Source organism: Notolepis coatsorum, assembly GCF_963971535.1.
Source record: "Notolepis coatsorum genome assembly, chromosome: 1".
NCBI lineage: Eukaryota > Metazoa > Chordata > Actinopteri > Aulopiformes > Paralepididae > Notolepis > Notolepis coatsorum.
Window position 1 is genome coordinate 133,221,526 of NC_140165.1, and position 22,798 is coordinate 133,244,323.

At 45.2% G+C, this 22,798-nt stretch overlaps 1 protein-coding gene across 4 annotated transcripts in view; it reads right to left on the reverse strand.

Moving 5' to 3' along the window:
* The window catches only part of LOC311241200 (G-protein coupled receptor-associated protein LMBRD2B-like), a 28,593-nt gene that overhangs the window by 4,623 nt on the left and 1,172 nt on the right, over positions 1-22,798 (reverse strand). For 2 of the 4 annotated variants that reach the window (XM_084329943.1, XM_084329940.1), the window contains exons 2-16: positions 22,039-22,243; positions 21,736-21,821; positions 20,459-20,557; positions 20,005-20,172; positions 19,659-19,869; positions 17,824-17,898; positions 17,486-17,596; positions 17,055-17,238; positions 15,224-15,405; positions 14,347-14,480; positions 13,455-13,560; positions 11,115-11,212; positions 10,866-10,969; positions 10,080-10,126; positions 9,825-9,936 (exon numbers count right to left, since the gene is read on the reverse strand). In XM_084329943.1, coding sequence (XP_084186069.1) covers positions 9,825-9,936; positions 10,080-10,126; positions 10,866-10,969; positions 11,115-11,212; positions 13,455-13,560; positions 14,347-14,480; positions 15,224-15,405; positions 17,055-17,238; positions 17,486-17,596; positions 17,824-17,898; positions 19,659-19,869; positions 20,005-20,172; positions 20,459-20,557; positions 21,736-21,821; positions 22,039-22,212 — 1,891 coding nt within the window. In that variant the 5' untranslated portion in view covers positions 22,213-22,243. The remainder of the gene's footprint in view (positions 1-9,824; positions 9,937-10,079; positions 10,127-10,865; positions 10,970-11,114; positions 11,213-13,454; positions 13,561-14,346; positions 14,481-15,223; positions 15,406-17,054; positions 17,239-17,485; positions 17,597-17,823; positions 17,899-19,658; positions 19,870-20,004; positions 20,173-20,458; positions 20,558-21,735; positions 21,822-22,038; positions 22,244-22,798) is intronic. The other 2 variants (XM_084329941.1, XM_084329942.1) reach the window with 2 other exon arrangements.

Here is a 22,798-nt window from a genome sequence, read left to right on the forward strand (position 1 = left end):
ACTGAGGGGTACAATTCCCTGACTGTATTGATAAGTATGGTATTATTAAACCACTACCGTCTATGTACTTTAACTTCTGGCCATCCAGTACATGATATAGATATCATATGATGAACACTTTCCCACCTGATGAAACGAAGTCCACACAAATGTATAAATCGAATATTTTATATAGCAAAGGGTATATACAACGTTCACTTAATGACATTTATGATTTGAAATGCACTTGTAAAGCAAATGAGTATTCGTAGGTAAATCAACATTGAATGTCCAATCTCTGGTTACGCAGGGAGCAAGTATACAACCTGGTTCTTTAGGGAACTATAGCAATGGTACTTAAATGATTATAGCTGGATACACTAAAGGGGGGGTCCCGCTGGTTGTAAGTCAGTAGGGGGGGGGGGGGGGGTTAGGAGAGCCGCTGGCGGTATCCCATCTGGCCGACGATTTCTTGGGAGAATTCAGAGTGCTGAACACGGTGCCCACAGAACCTCGGTCCGCAGATGAATACAGCTGGGCCCTCTGGTGGACGGTAGCTGCCGGTCCACAACGAAGAGACGTGAGGCGACCTCACTCGAGGTAGAGCGCCGTCTCACCTGGACTCCTCTCGGGGGGTAGTTCCAACACTCAGCAGTGTTGGCCGTTATCCATGGCATAATCAAAGCACCCAAAGCACGTAGATAATCCAAGCCGTGGAAGGCTCGCCGTCGTCCGGGTAAAGTAATCCAATGTACAGGTCCACTCGTCCTGGCCCGGAGCTCCTCGGATGCAAGCACCACACGTGGTCTGCCCAGCCTGGTTAAGACTCCAGATAACGTCAGGAACGATGGGGGTACTGCTCACTTTATAACTCTAACCGAACGATGCAATAATAGACTATTATTAACTTAATAGAAATATGTCCCACTCGACGGTATAGTGCCAAACTATGACAATTCAACTATTAATCCACACGATGTCTCAATGCCTATTCTGAGGCCAAGTAGGCCTTACTGCACCACACGTGCGTCGTGGGTGAGGCTTCGCGTCTGTTACTAGGTTGGAGGGTAAAGGACTAATGGACTAAAAGAAAGTTCTACTTTACTTGCGCCATATATATATGCGCTGTGAACAAATAGTACCATTCGTATTTCGCCAGACGTATTCCTACGCGGAACCGGGCTTGTAACGACATGTTCGTCGGCACGATTGAACTTGAACCAAGGGGCTTGGCTGCTGGCGCCAGGTTCTCGTCCAATGGTAGAATGAAACTATTATGGGCTGTTAGTAGACTAAAGGGATATTCAGTGTATATTGTACAAGGAATATACAGGGGATATCAACGATATACAAATACTATTAAATATATATCCATAAATAAATATATATATTCAGTTTAATCTGATCCTTCACAACAGCCGCCCCCTAATTAGTCCCACCTAATTAGCTAAGCAGAGACAGATTAACCGCACTGTCTACCACTCAAGGTCCGCTGTAAGGGTCAGTCAACTCACAAAGTCATGGGGTCATGGTCGTCATCGATAGTGTCTGGGAGTCTGGGCAGTTCTATTAGCCTCGCCACGGGTCGTGTGTAAGTTCGCCCTTGGACGAGCACTTCAGCTGCTCGGACCTTGCCATCGGCACCGGTGATCACTTTGCTTACGCGGCCAGCCGGCCACATAGCTCTGGGTAGTGACTGGTCGATAATCATGACGACTGTTCCTTCTGTCAAATTGTCTCTCTCTTTTACCCACTTCTGGCGGGTCTGTAGAGACGGTAGGTAGTGGAGTAGGAAGCTGTTCCAAAACTTGTCAGCTAGTACTTGACTGTACCTCCACATTCTTCGGCCGTTCGCTTCTTCAGGCCTGTACATTGTCTGGGGTAGCGCGGGGTCTAGCCGCCCCATCAAGAGTGTGTTGGGGGTGACTGGGTCGACATCTGCTACATCACTGGAGACGTAGCCGAGGGGCTTGGAGTTCAATACTCCCTCGATCTCCGTGAGGACTGTCATTAGGACTTCCTCCGCCACAGTCTGGGCCCCAAGCACGGCGTACAGGGCTGTCTTTATAGAACGTACTTCTCGTTCCCAGGTTCCACCGAAGTGGGGTGCGTTCGGGGGATTAAACTGGAAGTCAATCTGGGATGGAGCGAGGTGGGTCTTAAGTTCTGGGCCCATAGCTTGGAAGCTCTCTCTCAGCTCTCTTTCTCCGCCTTTGAAGTTTGTCCCGTGATCAGACAACAATGTAGACGGTTTTCCTTTCCGTGATGTGAATCTTCGGAAGGCCATAAGGAATGAGTCTGTGCTCATGGTTGAAAGGAGTTCGATATGTATCGCTCTGGTGGTCATGCATTTGAATACAATACCCCACCGCTTCTCGGTTCCTCTTCCTTTCTTTATATACAACGGGCCAAAACAGTCCATGCCTGTGGAGTGGAATGGCTTGTCGCCGAGTCGGAGGCGACAGGGAGGTAGGTCAGCCATCCGGGGTATGCTGGGCTGCGCGCGCCACTTTCGGCAGTCTAGACAGGTTCGCTGGAAGCGTCGCACCGCTTCTCTTCCTTGAAGTATCCAATAGCGACGTCTGATCTCCGCGAAGACTCTCTCTGCTCCTGCGTGGTGTACATCCTCGTCGTATTTCTTTATGATCAGCTCTGTGACCTTGTGTCGGCTGTTCAAGACTATCGGGTACTTAACGTCATCCGGTAGATCGGGGGCTCTCCGCAGACGACCACCCACTCTGATGAGATTATGGGCGTCGCTCTCGGGTGCCAGGTGGAGCAGTCTGCTGTCTGATGGGACGGGCTTTCCTCCCTGTAGACAGTCTAGCTCATCGGGGAACGAGTCTCTCTGGGCTCGTTGTAGTAGAAGAAGCTCTGCTTCTTCGTAGTCAGCTGCTGAAGTTTCTTGTTCTCAGCCTCCTCTTTACTTGCTTCCCTTTACTCTTCTTCCGGGAGCTTGAGGAATTCTGGTCCGTCACTGTAGATGTTGCGACGGGTGAGGTCATCCAGGGACATTCCCCGGGTGATGACGTCAGCTGGGTTGTGTTTGGTGTCCACATACCGCCAGCTCGCTGCTTCTGTTAACTCTTGAATCTCGGTGACTCTGACTCCCACGAAGACCTTGTATCTGCATGAATCAGACTTGATCCATGTGAGTACTGTCGTGGAATCTGACCACAAGATTGTTCTGTGCACCGGAATGGTGAGTTCACGTTGGATTAACGTGGCTAGATGCGCTCCTGCTAGGGCTGCGCAGAGCTCTAGACGCGGGATAGATTGTTGCTTTCGTGGGGCTATTCTTGAGCGAGCCAGGATGAAAGCAGTGTGTATCTCTCCTCCCTTCTCTTGGGCATGCAAGTAGGCCACCGATCCATAGGCTACTTCGGAGGCGTCGCTGAAGACGTGTAGATCCATCTTGCATGTCTCTGGCCTCACTGTGGGTGGGAAGTAGCTGCGGCGTATATTGACGCCTGGGAGTGAGCGGAGTTCCGTCTCCCACTCTCTCCATGTGGAGGCAAGGTGTGCGGGTATTGGGTCGTCCCAGCCCTGGTCCTTGTCCCATAGTGCTCGTACAATCATCTTTGCCCTGGTGGTGTAAGGTAGAATACATCCCAACGGGTCATATTGTCTGGCGAGTGTTCTGTACACACTCCGTCTGGTGGTCGGTATCGCCGTCGACCTTCCCTGCTCTGTGGTCAGGGGTTTGTGTCTATAGTGGAGCGAGTCTGTTTTGAAGCGCCAGACTAGTCCTAGTGTCATTTCTTGGGCTTCTCCGTTCTTAAAGGGCATTGTCTCTAGTGTCCATAGCCTCTCGACATGCTGCAGGAGAGTGGTGTCTTCTTCTGTCGTTCTGGAGTGGAGGCAGCTAGTGGCTGCTGTTCGGTTGAGAGATTTAGCGAGGGGGCCTTGTAGTGTCCACCCTAGGCGGGTCTCGACTGCTGCAGGACAGCCTCGGGGTCCTGTATGGACCCGGTCTATCGGGACGATGAGGTCTGCATGGTCGGAGCCTATCAGCAAGGTCAGGGTGGCGCCGTCTATGAGCGGGATAGGTAGTTGACGCAGGTGCACATATTTATCCATCAGCTTGGCGATGGGGTAGGTGTACTGCGATAGTCCTATTTCTTGGCTGGTGAAAGCATTTGTAATCCTATACCGTCGCTCTGGCTGCCCGCTTGCTGCGATAGTGAAGGAGACATTCTCGCCCTTTATCGTCTTTAAATCTCTTCTTATTGTCCGAATCGTCATTTGGTTCTCGCTCCCCCGCAGTCCCAGCTGGGCCGCAGCGGACGTGAGCAGAAGGGTCTTCTCTGACCCGTCATCAAGGACGGCGTAAGTGTCCATGACTTTATCTTGGTAGCTCAATGTCACACGGACTACCTTTAAGAGCACTTGGGCGCCGCTGCTGCTGGCGGGGTCAATGTACATGACACTTGCCTTGGTGCCGCTCGATGGTGCAGGTGCAGGCCTTCTTCTGTTACTGTCGTGTAGTACATCTAGATGGGCTCCGTCACACCGACTGCACCTTTTCTTTAGGCGGCATTCGGCTGCCATGTGACTGCGCGCACATCGGTAACAGCGCCTGTTGGACTTTATCCATTGACTCACTTCTTCTGCATTCATCTTTGTGAACAGGTCACATGTGATTGATTGATTGATTGAAAACTTTATTAACAGATTGCAGAATGGGTACAATACAGTACAGCTCAATACACACAATTGTTAAGGGGATGCAGACCAGAGAAAGACTTTCGTCTTGTTTCCACCAGGGTCCCCCATTTTCAATTCATCAGGACATATATGACATACATGACATACAGATAGTCAGTACTGCTACATCTATACATTTATGACATACCAGATTTGCAAATACAGTACTGTTTGTGATACAGAAGGAGTCAAGAAAAGGGAGTATATACATTTGACGTAGAAACTGTACATTGGAGGAGGTTGGGTGGGGGGGGTTGGGTACACTGGGATATTGACAACCATACTGGGTAATTTACATTGGAGGTGGTTGGGGGGGGGGGGGGGGGGCACACTGTATAAACAAGCAAAACTGTACATTGAGGGGGGGGAGACTCTGTACAAACAAACAAAATTGTACATTGGACTATTGACAAAACCATACTAGGTAACTGACTGTACATTGGAGGGGGTTGGGTTAGGATATTTACAGGGGCCAGTGTTGAATTGCAGTCTCCCGTAGGTGTCTCTTGAGAGAGGTTTTGAAAGTGGGTAGTGATCCACATTCCTTTACAGCTTTGGGTAGGGCGTTCCACATTGATGTGGCATAATTGCGAAACGTGTTTAGTCCCTTATTTGAGCCGAATCTGGGTTTAACATGATTTGTGGAGCTCCCTCTGGTGTTGTGATCGTGGTATTCACTGACCTTTGGGAAGTATTTTGCCATGTACATGGGTACCTTGGTCGTGTAGTGTATCTTGTAGACCAGGCCCATTGCAAGTTGCTGTACTCTGTCATCTACTCTAAGCCATCCTAGGTTGTCAAAGTGGGCAGGGGTGAGGTGGGTTCTAGGAGTAAGGTCAAGCAGTAGTCTGACCAGTTTGTTTTGAGATGTTTGTAATTTTGTTTTTAGCGCCTTTGAGGTGCTTTGGTACCATGAGGTGCAAGCATAGTCGTAGTACCCCTGAATGAGTGCTCCTGCCAGAGTCTTCAGGGTATTCTTGTTTACCAGAGAGGAGATCCGGTACAAGAATCGAGTTCGTTGGTTGACTTTTTTTATTACATTGGATGCCATTTTGTCACAGGAGAGATTAGCCTCTAGGATGGAACCCAGGTAGGTAATTTCATCTTTCCTTGTGACAATATTGTCACCCACTGTAACTGAGAAGCCGTCGGTCTTGCTGAGTTTGTTATTTGAACCGAAGAGAATGGACTCTGTTTTGCCCATGTGTAATGATAGTTTGTTATCAGCGAGCCATATGCAGATTCTGCCTAGTTCCGAGCTGAGGGTTTTTTCAACCTGTAACTTGTTCTTGTCAGAGACCAGCAGGGCTGAGTCGTCCGCAAACAGGAACAAGTTGCAGTCACAAGCTGACGACATGTCATTTGCATAAATTAGGAACAGTAGCGGTCCTAGTATGCTTCCTTGTGGAACACCACAGCTCACTGTGAGAGGGGGGGATAGGGTACCGTTTACCTCCACCATCTGTTCCCTCCCCTCAAGGTAGGATTGCATCCAGCTCACTGATAGACTATCAAAACCAATTGCTTTTAGCTTGTCAATCAGAATGGAGTGATTGACCGTGTCAAAGGCCTTTTGTAGGTCCAGCATGACCATGCCGCAGTATTTGCCTGCGTCCACCTCTTGTTTGATGTGGTCATTCAAATAGAGAAGGCATGTGTCAGTGGAGTGGGATGTTCTGAAGCCAGATTGGAATTCGTAGATTAGATTTCTTTCCGCTAGGTACTTTTCGACCTGTTCGTAGACTATGTGACAGCCAGTGTTCCTTCTCACAGTAGGGGCACACCATCTTCCACTTCTCTTTTCTCGAGGGGGTACTGTGGCTCTTACTGCTCGGTACTGACTCTGATTGGTGCATGACAGTCACCGATCTTCTTCCATCGTTTATTCTCCTGGGTCCCTCTCTGGAGCTTGGCGTGCTCCGCACAAACGTATCCAGTCGTAAGCTGCTGACTTCTCTCGCCAGGAAGTCGGCTAGATCGAGGAGGGATGGTTCGGGACCGTTAGGATCACGGTGGTCTCTCTGCCGCCTAAAACGATCTTGTCTTGCGGGTGGCAGCTTCTCTAAAATCCTCTCGACGTTAGAGTTGGCGTATAGCTCGTGCATGCCCTTTTCTCGTTGCGCTCCCAGCATCCCTACCAGGGACTGCACTTTTATCGACAGGTCGTCTAATGAGCGATTGTCTGTTGCTGGGGGTAGGCGATCAATATGCCTTATCTCTTGGATTACGTAATCCCATATACGTCCATATCTCTGGTCCAGCGCTGCTAGAGCCGCGGTGTATGGGGTCGTAGAGGTGGCATAGGCTAGCGCAGTGCAGATTCTGCCGAGTTCAGAGCTGAGGGTTTGTTCAAGCTGTAACTTGTTCTTGTCAGAGACCAGCAGGGCTGAGTCGTCCGCGAACAGGAACAAGTTGCAGTCACAAGCTGATGACATGTCATTTGCATAAATTAGGAACAGTAGCGGTCCTAGTATGCTTCCTTGTGGAACACCACAGCTCACTGGGAGGGGGGGGGGATAGAGTACCGTTTACCTCCACCATCTGTTCTCTCCCCTCCAGGTAGGATTGCATCCAGCTCGTTGATAGACTATCAAAACCAATGGCTTTTAGCTTGTCAATCAGAATGGAGTGATTGACAGTGTCGAAGGCCTTTTCTAGGTCCAGCATGACCATGCCGCAGTATTTGCCCACGTCCACCTCTTGTTTGATGTGGTCGTTCAAATAGAGAAGGCATGTGTCAGTGGAGTGGGATGTTCTGAAGCCAGATTTTTTCCGCTACGACTACTACGACTATGCTTGCACCTCATGGTACCAAAGCACCTCAAAGGCACTAAAAACAAGATTACAAACATCACAAAACAAACTGGTCAGACTACTGCTTGACCTTACTCCTAAAACCCACCTCACCCCTGCCCATTTCGACAACCTAGGATGGCTTAGAGTAGACAACAGAGTACAGCAACTTGCAATGGGCCTGGTCTACAAGATACACTACACTACTAAGGTACCCATGTACATGTCAAAATACTTCCCAAAGGTCAGTGAATACCACAACCACACCACCAGAGGGAGTTCCACAAATCATGTTCAACCCAGATTCGGCTCAAACAAGGGACTAAACACGTTTAGCAATTATGCCACATCAATGTGGAACGCCCTACCCACACAGCCATGAAAAACTTTGAATCCCTACCCACCCTCAAAACCGCTCTCAAAGAGCACCTACGGGACGCTGCAATTCTAAACTGGGCCCTGTAAACATTCAACCCCCCCCCCCACCCACCCGCGTGTATCGCTTCCGCAACGGAATTCGGTTTCCGGGTTCCTCTGATTGGCCGCGACCCCCACGTGACCCGCCCCCCTATCCACCGCTCTGCCGCGGGAGCGCGATTGTTTACATCAGGGTCCCCCATTTTCAATTCATATAGAACGACTACGCCGTAACAAATCATTAAAAAAATATACCGTTAACTGGAATATCCTGTGCCTTTACACATATGTTGGATTATGTAATTGGTTTGTCATGACAAACAAATAAAAAAATCGCGATTTACCAGCTGGCTACAACATGTGTGTTGATGTTGTAGCCACCTCCTCCGCGGCAGGAATACTAAGCTCCCCCTTAAGCTCCAGGAGAGAGGGGAGAGGCTGAAAACCCGCAGTTCTTGCCCGCCTGATGGGAGCCGAATCCCCGCATCCGATTTGTCTGATGAATACCCCCAAACATGGAGGTCCCGAATGCATGGAAGTATTGATTGCGCCGTAACAAATCAATAAAAAAATATACCGTTAAGCGTTAACTGGAATATGTTGTGCCTTTACACATATGTTGGATTATGTAATTGGTTTGTCATGACAAACAAATAAAATATTGCATCCGCCGGCTGTCTCTGGCTTGCTCCAGCGGACACCAGAGCTCAGCCCGCGGCGAGAATGTGCTGCCACGAGCGGCATCGCTGAGCTCTGGCTCTGACTACATGCAGTCACTGAGTGTTGTGTTGCTGTAGCCAGCGGGTAAATCGCGATTTTTTTATTTGTTTGTCATGACAAACCAATTACATAATCCAACATATGTGTAAAGGCACAACATATTCCAGTTAACGGTATATTTTTTTTATGATTTGTTACGGCGTAGTCGTTCTATATGAATTGAAAATGGGGGACCCTGATGTAAACAAGACAAACGTCTTTCTCAGGTCTGCATCCCCTTAACAATTGTGTGTATTGAGCCGTACTGTATTGTACCCATTCTGCAATCTGTTAAATAAAGTTTTCATTCATTCATTCATTCATTCATTCATTCATTCAGTCAATACTTCCATGCGTATAAATTGAGGAAGCGAGCGAGCGCGTCCGCGGCCGCTCGCTCTGCCGACTGCCGCGCGTGGCAGCGGCAGAGCGGTGGATAGGGGGGGCGGGTCACGTGGGGGTCGCGGCCAATCAGAGGAACCCGGAAACCGAATTCCGTTGCGGAAGCGATACACGCCAGCCATCCAACCCCCTCCAATGTACAGTTTATTCCCCCTCAAATGTATATACTCTCTTTTAGAAACTCTGTCTCTTAAACAGTACTGTATATTTGTATATCTTGTATGTCATAAAATGGATGTAACAGTACTGTTTATCTGTATGTCGTGTATGTCATAAATGTTACGATGAATTGAAAATGGGGGACCCTGATGTAAACAAGACGAAAGTCTTTCTCTGGTCTGCATCCCCTTAACAATTGTGTGTATTGAGCCGTACTGTATTGTACCCATTCAGCAATCTGTTAATAAAGTTTTCAATCAATCAATCAATCAAACGGCTGTGCATCGATCACACTACTGGCGAGTATATGTAAAAGATCCTAACTATCCCTTTAAGTTACTTTTATTTGACCATTCAAAACAAAAAGCTACATACAAAAATCTGAAAACTGTGAGGATGACACAAAAACATCAAAGACGTATTTCCTGAACTGTAGGTTTGGCTTTGGCAACAATCAAAACAATCAAGATAACAGAAATACTTGACAAACGGTCTTCCTCATCTGGAGAGGATTTCCCTTTGAACAGCCGATTGACGTTTGATTTGGTTCCCACATGGGGAAGAATTATATATACGTCAGCTGTGGTCTATGGAGTATAATTTCTTACCAAAATCACTTCTCTTGGTCTCTGTGGGAGGACTGTTGTTGTCTTTTAACTCCGAGTAACCATTCCTGGTCCTCCCGACAGTCCTCTGGTCCCCATAGCGCTCCCTCCAACCCTAAAAGCCAGAATGTTGACACACAGACGTCAACAAACCAAGTCAGCAAATAGGTTGGTTGGTGAGTACAAAATGTCTGTAATTGTAACATTTTTGAAGTTAGGGATTAAAAACTACTGAGAGATTGAAGAACTCTTTCTGACCCGTTTGCGGTTCTCTCCATCCTCTGCCATCTGCCGTTTTCTGCTCTCTACACAGGGAACACAAACAAATGAGTTGCCTCCTACTCCTGAGAGGAAACATTCAGAGGTTACATGTACGAATGTGAGAAGGAGGGTGTGACGTAGCTCTATTGAGCGTTGTGTGCATTACATATAAAGCTCTATAACGAACCGCCCTATGTGGAACGCCCTACCCAAAGCTGTAAAGGAATGTGAATCACTACCCACTTTCAAAAACACTCTCAAAGAACACCTACGGGAGACTGCAATTCGAAACTGGCCCCTGCAAATGTCCTAACCCAACCCCCTCCAATGTACAGTAAATGACCAAGAATGGCTTTGTCAATATTCCAATGTACAGTGTACAGTGTCCCCCACCCACCCACCCACCCCTACCCACTGTTAACCTGTCAGGTCAAGGTGCTAATCTTATTGACGACCAGTGGTGGCAGCACTCAGCGTTCATTGACTGGAGGAGAAAAGGGCAATTGTATATTGTATTTCAGCAGCGGCTTGTGTTTTCACCACACCGGCCTTTGTCAAGATTCTTAGAGCTAGGTGTGGTGATTTTCTTCATGATTGAAACATGTAACTAAATTAAATGGATGAATGAACACCAAATACTTGAAAGCGTCAATGGATACCTAGAGTGAACAAATGCATGAACGAACAAGCATATGAATGAGTAGATACAAATGCAATTGTTAAAAAAATAAGCTAGAATAAGTTAATTCGTTAACAAATGAATGCATGAATGCATCATTCTACCTCGTCTGATGGACTCCCTGCCCTCATCCACCAGGTCAGAGGTCAGGTCATCGTCTGTTATGTACTGATGGAAGCCCAGCAGGTTCAGACAGCGAGAGCCCAGGCTACACACACACAAATGGAAAAACAATGTTATATACTGTATGGGTAAATTATGTAAATGTATGTACAATATACAATTTATAATTCTCTATTTATTTGTTTTATTATAATGTCATTTGATCATTTTTATAACGTTGACTGACTGACCTATAATAAGTAGCAAAGCAAAGCAGCAGTATCAGCATAGGATAGTAGATATAGAAACCATCAGAGATGGCGGATAGCAGGTGCATCGAGCCCATGATCTGGTGGAGAGAGGGAGGGAGAGAGAGAGGGGTTTAGAGAGAGGGGGGTAGAGAGGGGGGGGGTTAGAGAGACATGGAGAGGGAGATTTGGAGAGAGAGGGGGGTTTAGAGAGAGGAAGGAAGGAAGGGAAGGAGATATTACTTTCCAGTGTTCCAGTCAATCAAGTCTTTTGGTCTTCAAGCAAACCGACTTTGAATTAGATCAGGGGTTCTCAAACTTTTTTATACCACGACCCCATTTTATTTATGATTTCTTTTGGCAACCCCACAGCACACGTTGTTGAACTTGATCATGCATATTTATTAGAACATTTTATTACAGCACTATGTTATCAATACACATTTATAAAACAAGGCATATTTAGCCAAAATATGTTGCCAGAACATAAACAAATTTAATTAAAAAACGCAACCCGTAGTTTGAGACCCGCTGATTTAGATATCTACGTTATTTATTTTTATTCTTTTTTACATCTTTTTCCCCCCCTTCTTTTTCTGTTTTTCTCCCCTCCCAATGTTAGTCGTTATGCCAATTCCCAATCCCCTTCCTGGTCGTTGCGCACTCTACCCCCTACCGTCGGTCTGGGAGGGCGGAGACTATCACATGCTTCCTCCGACACATGTGTCCGATTTATGTGTACCCAGCCCACCACTTCTTTTCACCTGGCAGCGCGGACTCTCACTGGGAGAGTGTAACGTGTGGAAGGTCACACTACCTCCCTCCAGATCCTTCCCTTGCTGTGCAGGCGCCCCGACCGAACTGTAGGAGTCGCTGTTTACAACGACCCGGACCCAGTGGTGCAGTCGTAATATCAGAACTGCCTGGACGCCACGTGTTCCCTCGCGTGCGCACAGAACAGATGATTATTATGCATAAATAGTGGGGCGGCTAGGTGGTGTAGTGGGCAAGGCGCTCACCACCAATGCAGGAGACGCTGGGTTCGAGCCCAGCTCTCCACATTGCTATCAGCTTGGCTGGTCGTTCATACTAACACAATTGGCAGTGTTAGGGGTGGGAAAGCTGGTGGGTGGGTCCTGGTCGTTGTAAACAGCGACTCCTACAGTTCGGTCGGGGCGCCTGCTAAGCGAGGATAGGATCTAAGGGGGGTAGTGTGATCCTTCCACACGTTACACCCTCTCAGTGAGAGTCCGCGCTGCCATGTGAAAAGAAGCGGTTGATTGGCTACACGTGTGTCGGAGGAAGCACGTGATAGCCTCCACTCTCCCAGACCGACTGTGGGGGGTAGGTGCGCAGCGACCAGGAAGGGGATTGGGAATTGGCATAACGACTAACATTGGGATGGGAGAAAAAACTGAGGAAAAAGGAGGGGGAAAAAGATCAATAAAAAATTATGCATAAATAGTAGGAAACATGTTTGTATAGGAAATTACTAGTTTTAGTTTAGTTTTTGTAAATATTGCCTTGAAATAGAGAAGCTGAAAAAGGTAGCAGGATGTAGCCTTCAATATATAAAGAAATTATATTGTCAACAGATATGGTTGAAAAACAAACAATGTTTTAAATGTAATTGTAGATACAATATTGTAGTTACAATTTCTTTAATTGAATTGACTTAAACTAGAAAAGTAAATACAAACTAAATTAACAATGTAACTTAGTTTACAGAAGGACAGTTTCCTTCTGAAGCACAACTTAATGCCTCAGCCTTCCAGTCGGGACCATTTGTCACATAGTGAGAGCTCTACAGATCAAGCAAACCCCCACAGGGCTTGTATTTTGGTTTTGCACTTCTCGTTCTTTGTTATGTTATTGGTATCCTATTATTATGCAAAGTCTAGGTGATAGATAAGTGCCGGGTACTTGGCGCACGGCGCGACGAGAGTGAAAGTTGTGAACGCATTTTTGTGTGCACGCGCGTGCACATCCGTGCGCGTACTTCTGCTCAGAAAAAACTGCTAGGACGGCGTGGGACCACCACTGCATCACTGCCCGGACACACCCACCGGCTTCCCTCCCGCTGACTCTGCCAATTGAGCCTGTATGACGGCCGACCAAGCCGGAGGCAACGCTGACAGCCGGATTCGATACCAGTGTCTCTCGCGTTGGTGACGAGCGCTTAGTCCGCTGCGCCACCCAGCCGCTATGTTTTTATAGCCTTAGCCTGTATGTCCTTGAAGCAATAGTCAGAATATAGACTCAGGCACAATGCGCACATGTGTGTGTATGTGTATGTGTATGTGTATGTGTGTGTGTGTGTGTGTGTGTGTGTGTGTGACTCACTGAGGTGTAGGAGGTCTGTATTCTGTCCTTGTGTGAGATGGCAGAGTCCATGTGAATCAGACCCAGGAAGTTAAGACACAGAGGAGGAGTCAGACGGCAGAACAACCTGCAAAACAACAACAGCTACAAAAACAGCTACAAAAACAGCAGCAGCAGCACAACAAGTGCCAGTGAAACTACTTGCTCCCTAAGCCCAGGATCAAATCCATTAACGTAATCCTCAAACAGTGCTCCTCTACTCTGCACCTCTCTAATAATGCCTGCACTCTCTGTGAAATCAAGAAGAACACCCAAAGGGAGTGGGAAGCAAACTCATATAACTTGTTGGTGGAGTATATAAGAAAGGCCTATGGCTCTGACAGTACAAAACATCTAAAACACTGCTGTGGAGTATATAAGAAAGGCCTATGGCTCTGACAGTACAAAACATCTAAAACACTGCTGTGGAGTATATAAGAAAGGCCTATGGCTCTGACAGTACTAAACAATAACATGTAAAATACTGCTAAATGGTAAATGGCTGCATTTATATATCGCTTTTATCCAAAGCGCTTTACAATTTGTTCTTCACATTTTACCCATTCACTCACACACCGACGGCAGAGGCGAACATGCAAGGTGCCAACCTGCTCATCTGGAGTAATTAGGGCTTAAGTGTCTTGCTCAAGGACACTCCCACACACTACCCAGGAGCGGGAATCGAACCGAGAACCTCCGGATTACCAGACGACTGCTCTACCTCCCGAGCCACTGTCGCCCTGCTGTGCTGAAGCACTTTGTTTTTTACCCTTTTCTTATCAACTGTCTCCCAGGCGGCCCTGTCTATCCGTGACAATCAAACCGTAACAGGATATGAACAGATGAGATGTTGGGAGCAGAGTGGTGGACCTACATGCCGCTGAACTGCAGGCTGTAAGCGTCCGTCTGGTGCCGAGGGACCAGGTAGTAGTAGTTGAAGACCCGTATCCTGAACACCGTGGAGTAGACGCACACACACAGGAAGGCCATGATGGCGAAGCACGCCATCTGGTGGGGAGAAGCAACATGCGACAACTGTCAGCAAGCTGCTGTACCTTGCCCAATGGACTAAACCTGCTGGCGTGAAGGTAGCCAGGCCCTGGCTGCCAGGGAGAGAACATGTGTATCTGTCCGGGGATAGTCTTCTATACGAGGCAACACATTACACAAGGCTGTGGCCACTGTGTCTGATGTAAACTCCACCAAACATTGTGAAAGGAATAAGAAGCTGGGGATGTTTTTTTTGTATATAATAATAAAAAGATTTGACTACTTCCTGGCCTCACTTTCTACAGTTTAATCCTCCTCATGTTAAGCTCATGTACTAATGTAACCTTAAGCATAGGTTAATTTGTGAGGCGACCCAGCTGTGTGTGTGTGTGTGTGTGTGTGTGTGTGTGTGTGTGTGTGTGTGTGTGTGTGCACATGTGCATGTTTCCATGTGTGTGTGTGTGTGTGTGTGTGCGTGTGTGTGAACGTGCAATAATGTAAATGTTACTCACTCGTGCCTTGTATAATACCTTCATATTTTTTAAGAATACTTTAGTATTTATATTTAAATAAGTTAAGATCTTATTTTTAGCATTTGCTTGTATTTAAGTTGCTCATTCCAGCTCAGTATTGTGTGATCTGTGTGAAGGGCGGACTAGCAAGCTACGTTTTAGTTGTACAGCAAACTGTTTAACTGTGCATATAACAATAAATCATCTTGAAACATGTGTGTGTAAGTGTACATGTGTGTATGCGTTTACCTCTATATAGATGTAGTTATAATTAGCCTCAGCCAGTTGTATGAAGACAGCGAACAGGGAGAGGACAGGGTGTGTGCTGAAGAAGGTACACTCTGACCAGACCACGGCTACTGACAAGAGACACAGCAGCAACGCCAGCAGCCTGTAGAACCACTGTCTCAACACACACTCCCAGTACCACTCTGAGAGAGACAACACCACACACGGATGTACAAATCCACACATACATGGTTGCAGACATACATACACAGGCAGACACACACAAACGCACGCACAGAAAAGAGAAATGAGAAAGATTATGTTTTATACTGTTATACTATTATATCCATTAGACCCCCTGAGATAAAAAATAAATAAAATAAAATAATCTTATAGAAATATATATATACAGTATGCATGTATCATGTTGCCATTTTTGTGACAATGCCTTGCCTTGTGAAATAATGAATATGTGCAGCCTCTTAGGCTCTCTGCGGGAATTAATCAATTCAGTCTAAAAATTATAAATCAAACAGCCATTTCCAGGGGAGATGAGAAAGCCATATATCCTCAAACAATGCACAGTAGACTACTGCCCTGTCCTGCACTGCAAAGAGCTGGCAGTGACGTCACATTCTGAAGACTAACAGGTCTTCGAAAATTACCTCGCGGAAAAAAAGCTAATCTACGAATTCCAATCTGGCTTCAGAACATCCCACTCCACTGACACATGCCTTCTCTATTTGAACGATCAAACAGCCACCCACCCACCCAACCCCCTCCTAATGTACAGTTTCTTCCCCCTCGAATGTATATATTTTCTTTTAGGATCTCTGTTAAACAGTACTGTATTTTTGTATATCTTGTATGTCATAAATGTAACAGTACTGTATATCTGTATGTCATGTATGTCACTCATGATATATATCTGTATGTCATAAATGTCATTATGAATTGAAAATAGAGGACCCTTATGTAAACAAGACAAAAGTATTTTTCTGGTCTTCATCCTCTTAGCAGTTGTTGTATTGAGCTGTACTGTATTGTACCCATTCTGCAATCTGTTAATAAGGTTTTCAATCAATCAATCAAACGTAATGATAGCAGTATTAACGTGAGATTGTCTGAAGCCAGCAAAGTTTACATCAGAGAACAAATTTATTCACAAAATTGATCATCATTCAACATTATTGAGGACTCCTGTGACCGATGATGACTTCCCCTAATAATTTTTATGCACGTGTATTATGGCCGTTAAATTTTACATTTGGCCGGCCAAAAAACTTGCTAGCGGAAACCCTACCTAGTACTATATGTTTTTCCCTCCAATAAAACATAAATAACACTTTTTAAGATATTTTAAAATACATGTAGCCTATTTTAAGTGTGGTTGAAAGGGGTCGGGAATTCACTCACTCACAGATATAACCTGGACCATTCATTATCACTATGGTTTCAATAGGAAACATCTGATGTGTTGAAAGCGTGAACATATACAATAGGAGGTTACACATTGATTCAGTCATTCACTTAAGTGTTTGTGTGTCTGACAGACTATGGTCTGATAATGGTGGGAACGTGTAAATGAGATACAGACAAACTATAGACATTAGATAAGTGTATTTCTAAAGAAAAAAAACAACAACCCTTTTAGACATTTAGAGTCAGCCAGAGTTCATTTTATTTGCCTTGGTAAAGTTTACTGGAGTGAATGTACAGTATGTGCATGTGTGTGCGTGTGTGTGTGTGTGTGCGTGTGTGTGTGTGTGTATTAATCCCCATGCCACTGGCGTTCTCTTACTCAACCCGATTAAATAAGGGCTGAAAGATTCTCATTCTGTGTTTAACTTACCTACAGTAGGCGTGTAGAGGTACCTGCGGGGCCAGCTGTGCTGCTGTGCGGAGGGGAAGCTGTGGATGAACTGGTGGGCTGGACTGGCCTGGCTTTTAGCCACATCCTCTAGATGAAAGGCCTGCTCCAACAAGATAGACCACTGCACCCGAGCCTGACCTCGTCTCTGGACCGCAGTGATCACCTGGCGTAACACACGCATGATAGTGAAAATAAAACGCACAAATATACATATAGAGATACAAAAGAACAAACTGGCAGATATACACACGTGAGCAAATACAGACCGACATGCACACATACATGCCGGTATCACCAGTATACACGCACACACACAGAGGATGTGTGGCAGTAAGTGGTGTTGTGGTCATACTGTAGTGCTACCAAATCCATTTGATATGACTGACATGTGTGTTGGGAGTGCGAGATACCTGCTTATGAAGCTTGATGAGGCTCCATTTGGTGGGAGAGACATTCTGTTGGTTTTCCCCAGCCAAGCTCTCCACATCTCTCCCCAGCGGCTCCTGGTACTCCACAGGACACTGGAAGAAAGTACAATAGGATCAGAACCATTTAAACCATTATCCCTTGTTTAACGGCTGTCTGGCTTTCATCTTGCTTTTCCTTTTCATCTTTTTCTTCATGTTTTGGATTGCTGTACAGCTCTTTGTCATGTTTGTTTTGGATAAGTGCTCTATAAAAGGTTACTAATATATAATTAAAACAGTATGTATAAATATAGACTAAAATAATGTTCTGGTCTTTTTACCTTCGTTAAAATGGTGTCCACGCACCTTCTCAGACCATTGCTGTACGTCACAGATAAATGGACAGCAGCGACCTCCTGAGAAAGAGAAACATTTTCACTTTTCCAGAGTAAAAATACAGTGTATATATAATATATATATATATATTATATCCATCTGTCTGTACATACCTGCACATATCCTTTTACATATCTGTAGATACGATATCTATATCTTTACATATCATTTACCTACTCTTACTAGTTACGCTGCTGGCCAGTAGGACTACGACCATACTGTCTTTATACCTCTATCACTGTACATATTGGTATAACAACTCTGTACATACATCCGATTGGCACTACACCCAGTAGTACTAATGTATATATTTTATATCCAGTTTAATCACCTGTACATTGTATATTACTATTGCACTTTACTGTTAAATACGTTTCTTATTTTCATTGTACTGTACTTGTGCTGTATAATGACAATACATTTTAATCTAATCTAACATGGAACTATCTCTGTATATGAAACTTTGCCATATCTAAATCCCAAGAGGCTAAAGCTTACAGAATTCTAGAAAGGTACTACATGCATTAATTGATATAAAATTCCATAGATCTGCTATAATTCTCAACACAAATGGTTGAAAGAGGAGAGAGAAATACACCCGTGCAGCCGAATAGTTGCTGCAGATTAGGGCTGCAACGATTAGTCGACATAATCGACGATGTCGATTATAAAAAATCGTAGACGAGAAATTGTTGCGTCGATTAGTCATTAAAAAAAAAAAAAAAATTAATTTTTCTTTTTCTTTTGTGCACTACCTATCTTTGTGAGAGTGGCTTCTCAGGGTTCCAGACAACATCATAACATGATGATCCCATAGCAAATTTTGGACATTGAAAACATTGTTCCCCTGCAGGAGATGATGATCAGACTAGACACACAATACATTACACATGCACTCCTCTCACTCACACACAGCGATCAGAGTAAGACACACACATACACACTCCTCTCACTCACACACAGCGATCAGAGTAAGACACACACACATACACACTCCTCTCACTCACACACAGCGATCAGAGTAAGACACACACACATTCACACTCCTCTCTCTCACACACAGCGATCAGAGTAAGACACACACACATTCACACTCCTCTCACTCACACACAGCGATCAGAGTAAGACACACACACATACACAAATTACACAGTACACACCTCTCACTCACACAGCGATCAGAGTAAGACACACACAAATTACACAGTACACACACTCCTCTCACTCACACAGCGATCAGAGTAAGACACACACACATACACACACACACGGACTCCTCTCACACACAGCAAACAAAAGTTATTTAAAGTACACTTCCACTTTAATTTGTATTATTTAATTTATTTATCTTGTTATGAGTGATTGCTGTATTGTTCTTCAAATACATTTTCATTTAAAGTGGCTTAAAGATCCAAATTCAAATGTTTCATGAGTCATTATTTTAATTTGCTATGGGATCATCATGTTATGATGTTGTTGTTTGGTCCTGACAAGAGTCTCAAAGTCTGGGGTGATGGTAGACAAGCAACTCTGAGGTCATGCTCAATGTCCAATCTGTTCCTCCGCTCTGTCTTCAGCTGGACCAGAGCTGAGAAGCCACTTTCACAAAGATAGGTAATAAAAAAATAAATAAATAAATCATTTTTTTTTTTTTTTTTTTTTTTTACATTGGTTTTCGATTAGTCGACTAATCGAAAAAATAATCGGCAGATTAGTCGACTACCAAATTAGTCATTAGTTGCAGCCCTACTGCAGATACAATCAAAAGAACACCTCTCACCTCCATGACATCTTCTAGATTAACCTCTGCCTCTGCCTTCTCAGTGGCCATCTTGGCTACTTTGAAGTAAGTCTTAGCCAGTAGGTAACCATGGTGGGAAGAGCGCCAATAGGAGCGCGGGATCTCCACCAGGCCGTAGCCTAGCAACAGCACCAGCAGGAAGAGACCCCAGGTATTGGCAGCTGTAATCCCTATGGTCTGGAGGTCCCTCCTGGGTAAAGGGTATGAAAGGTCAAGTGTTTTAAAAGATTATTTCATCGTTTATCCTGATCATGCATGGCTTTCAGTATACAACTCAAAAGTAAGGTATTGTTTATGTTAATCAAACTGGTGTTTGCCTACTTACCATGTAAGTGACCACTGTGGGTGACAGGCCACATAGATCAGCAGCGAGATGAAGATGAGGAGGTAGGTGCCGTAGTAGATGGCATTTTCTATCAGGGCTGTTTTTGTCTTCCCTATCCTGGAGAAGGCCCCTGACCGTGCATAGGACTGCATGAAGGGCAGCAGAAGCCTATGTGTAGATATATACACATGCACATAACGCGTTAAAAGACACATACGCCTGAGACAATGGCCCAGCTTCCCAAAATAGGAGTGCTGATCTGGGGTCAGTGCCCATGAGCATGTGGCTTGGAATGGTGAATATTATAGACAAATGAAACTGCTACCAAAATGAGAGAGTGAGTGAGTTTTTCTTCACTTTAATTAGAGTACAGTACATTCACTGAACATGGTCTTTATTCACAACATCCTGTTATACGCAGTTGTTTGTGTGTGGGGGGGGGGGGGTATCTCACCAGGTGAGACACTGTGAGGTCCAGTAAACCACTCTCCAGAACACAGGGAGGATGCCATCTGGGATATAGCTCCATGGCTGCTCACACACCTTGGTTATACTGTAACACACACACAAGGTATATCAAACCATATAAAGGTTATAAAGGGGTGGGGAGCTCCAGTAGCTCACCACGTACCGCGAGTGCTATTTCAGCGCCGTGGACAACCGTGCTCGTCACGGATCTGGGGCTGAGCGCGTTTGAATCCCGGACGGCAGCCGTGCCTTTCCCAGAGTGTCTTTCCCCCCCATCTGAACCCTTTCAGCCTGCTTCTGTCGGTCGAACTTGACCAAGTATGAATGCGATGAAAAAGCGATAAACGCTAAAAGAACCAGCTGACTGGTCAAAGTTTAAAAAAAAAAAAAATTATAAAGGGGCCTCCTTGGGCATATGGCATATAGACAGAACCTTTGCATCCTTCTTCCTGACTCATGGCATAACTTTATGGACGTAACTCTATTGACTGTTGTGAAAGTGACACAGTAACCTCCAACTCAGACCACAGTGTATGTGGCGGCGTGCAAGGACACACCTTCAGTAGTCCACACATGAAACAGGCATGTCAATAAACTCAATCCTGCAAGCACATGGCTGTGTGTCTTTTAACTCAAATTCAGGAACATGATAGATTAATTCCAAGACAGTTGACCATTTCATTCAACAGACAATATTATCTAGAGAAATGTTAAATAAAACAAAACAGTGGAAAAAGTTACATATTATTATTTTACATTTACATTTAGTTAAATGTATTGTTTAGCATGTTATTGTTCCTTGACAGATCTTTGACATTTAAAGTACATGGTAACCACATTGTTGGACAGCAGATATCAAATGTATCTGAATCGCAGGTAATTCATGATACGATTAAGTTATTCTTTACATGGCTTTTCTCCCTATTTTGGGTATTTTGTGTTTGGCATGAATGTGTCTGACCTCTACTCTGTGAACCTGGGTGTAACCTTAGTTACAGTGCACAGGTGCATTGGGTTTAATGAGGAAGACACTGAATAGTTCTAAAAAGTGGTAAAATAATTAGCTAAATACAACAAATTAAGCAGACTTTGTGTTTTTTCTTCAGGGGTTAGAACATGTCATCAACTGTTAATTGTCTGAGGGGTTCAGTTCCATTGAAGTTACCTAAACTAATACAGTACTATAGGAAGAAAAAGACACTAAGCCAAATGGAATATCTAGTAACTAAAATGCTAAATAAATATGTTTAATAAATAAATTACCTGATGGTTGAACGGTTGCGTCCAGTCTGATTGGTGACTGGAGTAAGATGCTCTGCATTATCTAGTTTACACTGATTGAAGATGGTCTGAAAGAGAATCAACAAACAAACACACACACACATACACACAAACATAAGCACATGTGCAGTGTGTGCACACACACACACGCACGCACACACACACACACACACACACACACAGTTAGTGAAATAGAAAGAGGGAGTAGGCCTATCCATTGATTCACATGTGATATTACAAGATTATACATGTGTACGTGTACGCACACACACAGCAGAATCCTACCGTGCTGACGTCCAGAGGCAGTATGAATAGGATGAGGAAGCAGAGGTACCAGGCCAGCAGGGTTCCAAACAGAACCATGGGCTGCTGCTTCTGGAAGTCTCCATAGCGATGTAGCAGGAACAACGCCAAGAAGAGGACCACCACTATCTCTATACCCAGCGCAACACCACTCATAGTGATGCTGTCACCAGCTCATGATGCTAGACTAGAGAGAGGAGAGAGAGAGAGAGAGAGAGAGAGAGAGAGAGAGAGAGAGAGAGAGAGAGAGAGAGAGAGAGAGAGAGAGAGAGAGAGAGAGAGAGAGAGAGAGAGAGAGAGAGAGAGATTGTGAGTGTCAAACACATAGTCAAGTCCGACCTGTCCTACTACAAGACATGCAAGTAATGTGTCTACTGTCTTTTAAGTATCTCAGCTCGGCTCAAACAAGGGACTAAACACGTTTCGCAATTATGCCACAACAATGTGGAACGCCCTACCCAAAGCTGTAAAGGAATGTGAATCCCTGCCCACATTCAAAACCGCTCTTAAAGAGCACCTACGGGAGGCTGCCATTCGAAACTGGCCACCGTAAATGCCCAAAACCCCCACCACCTCCTAATAGACAGTCTCCTCCCCACCGCATGTATATATTCCCTCCCCGCCGTATGTATATTTCCCTCCCACCCACCCACCCCCTCCTAATGTACAGTCCCCTCCCCATCATATGTATATACTCTGTCAGGATCTAGGGGTAACAGTAGGCCTACTGTATATTTGAATA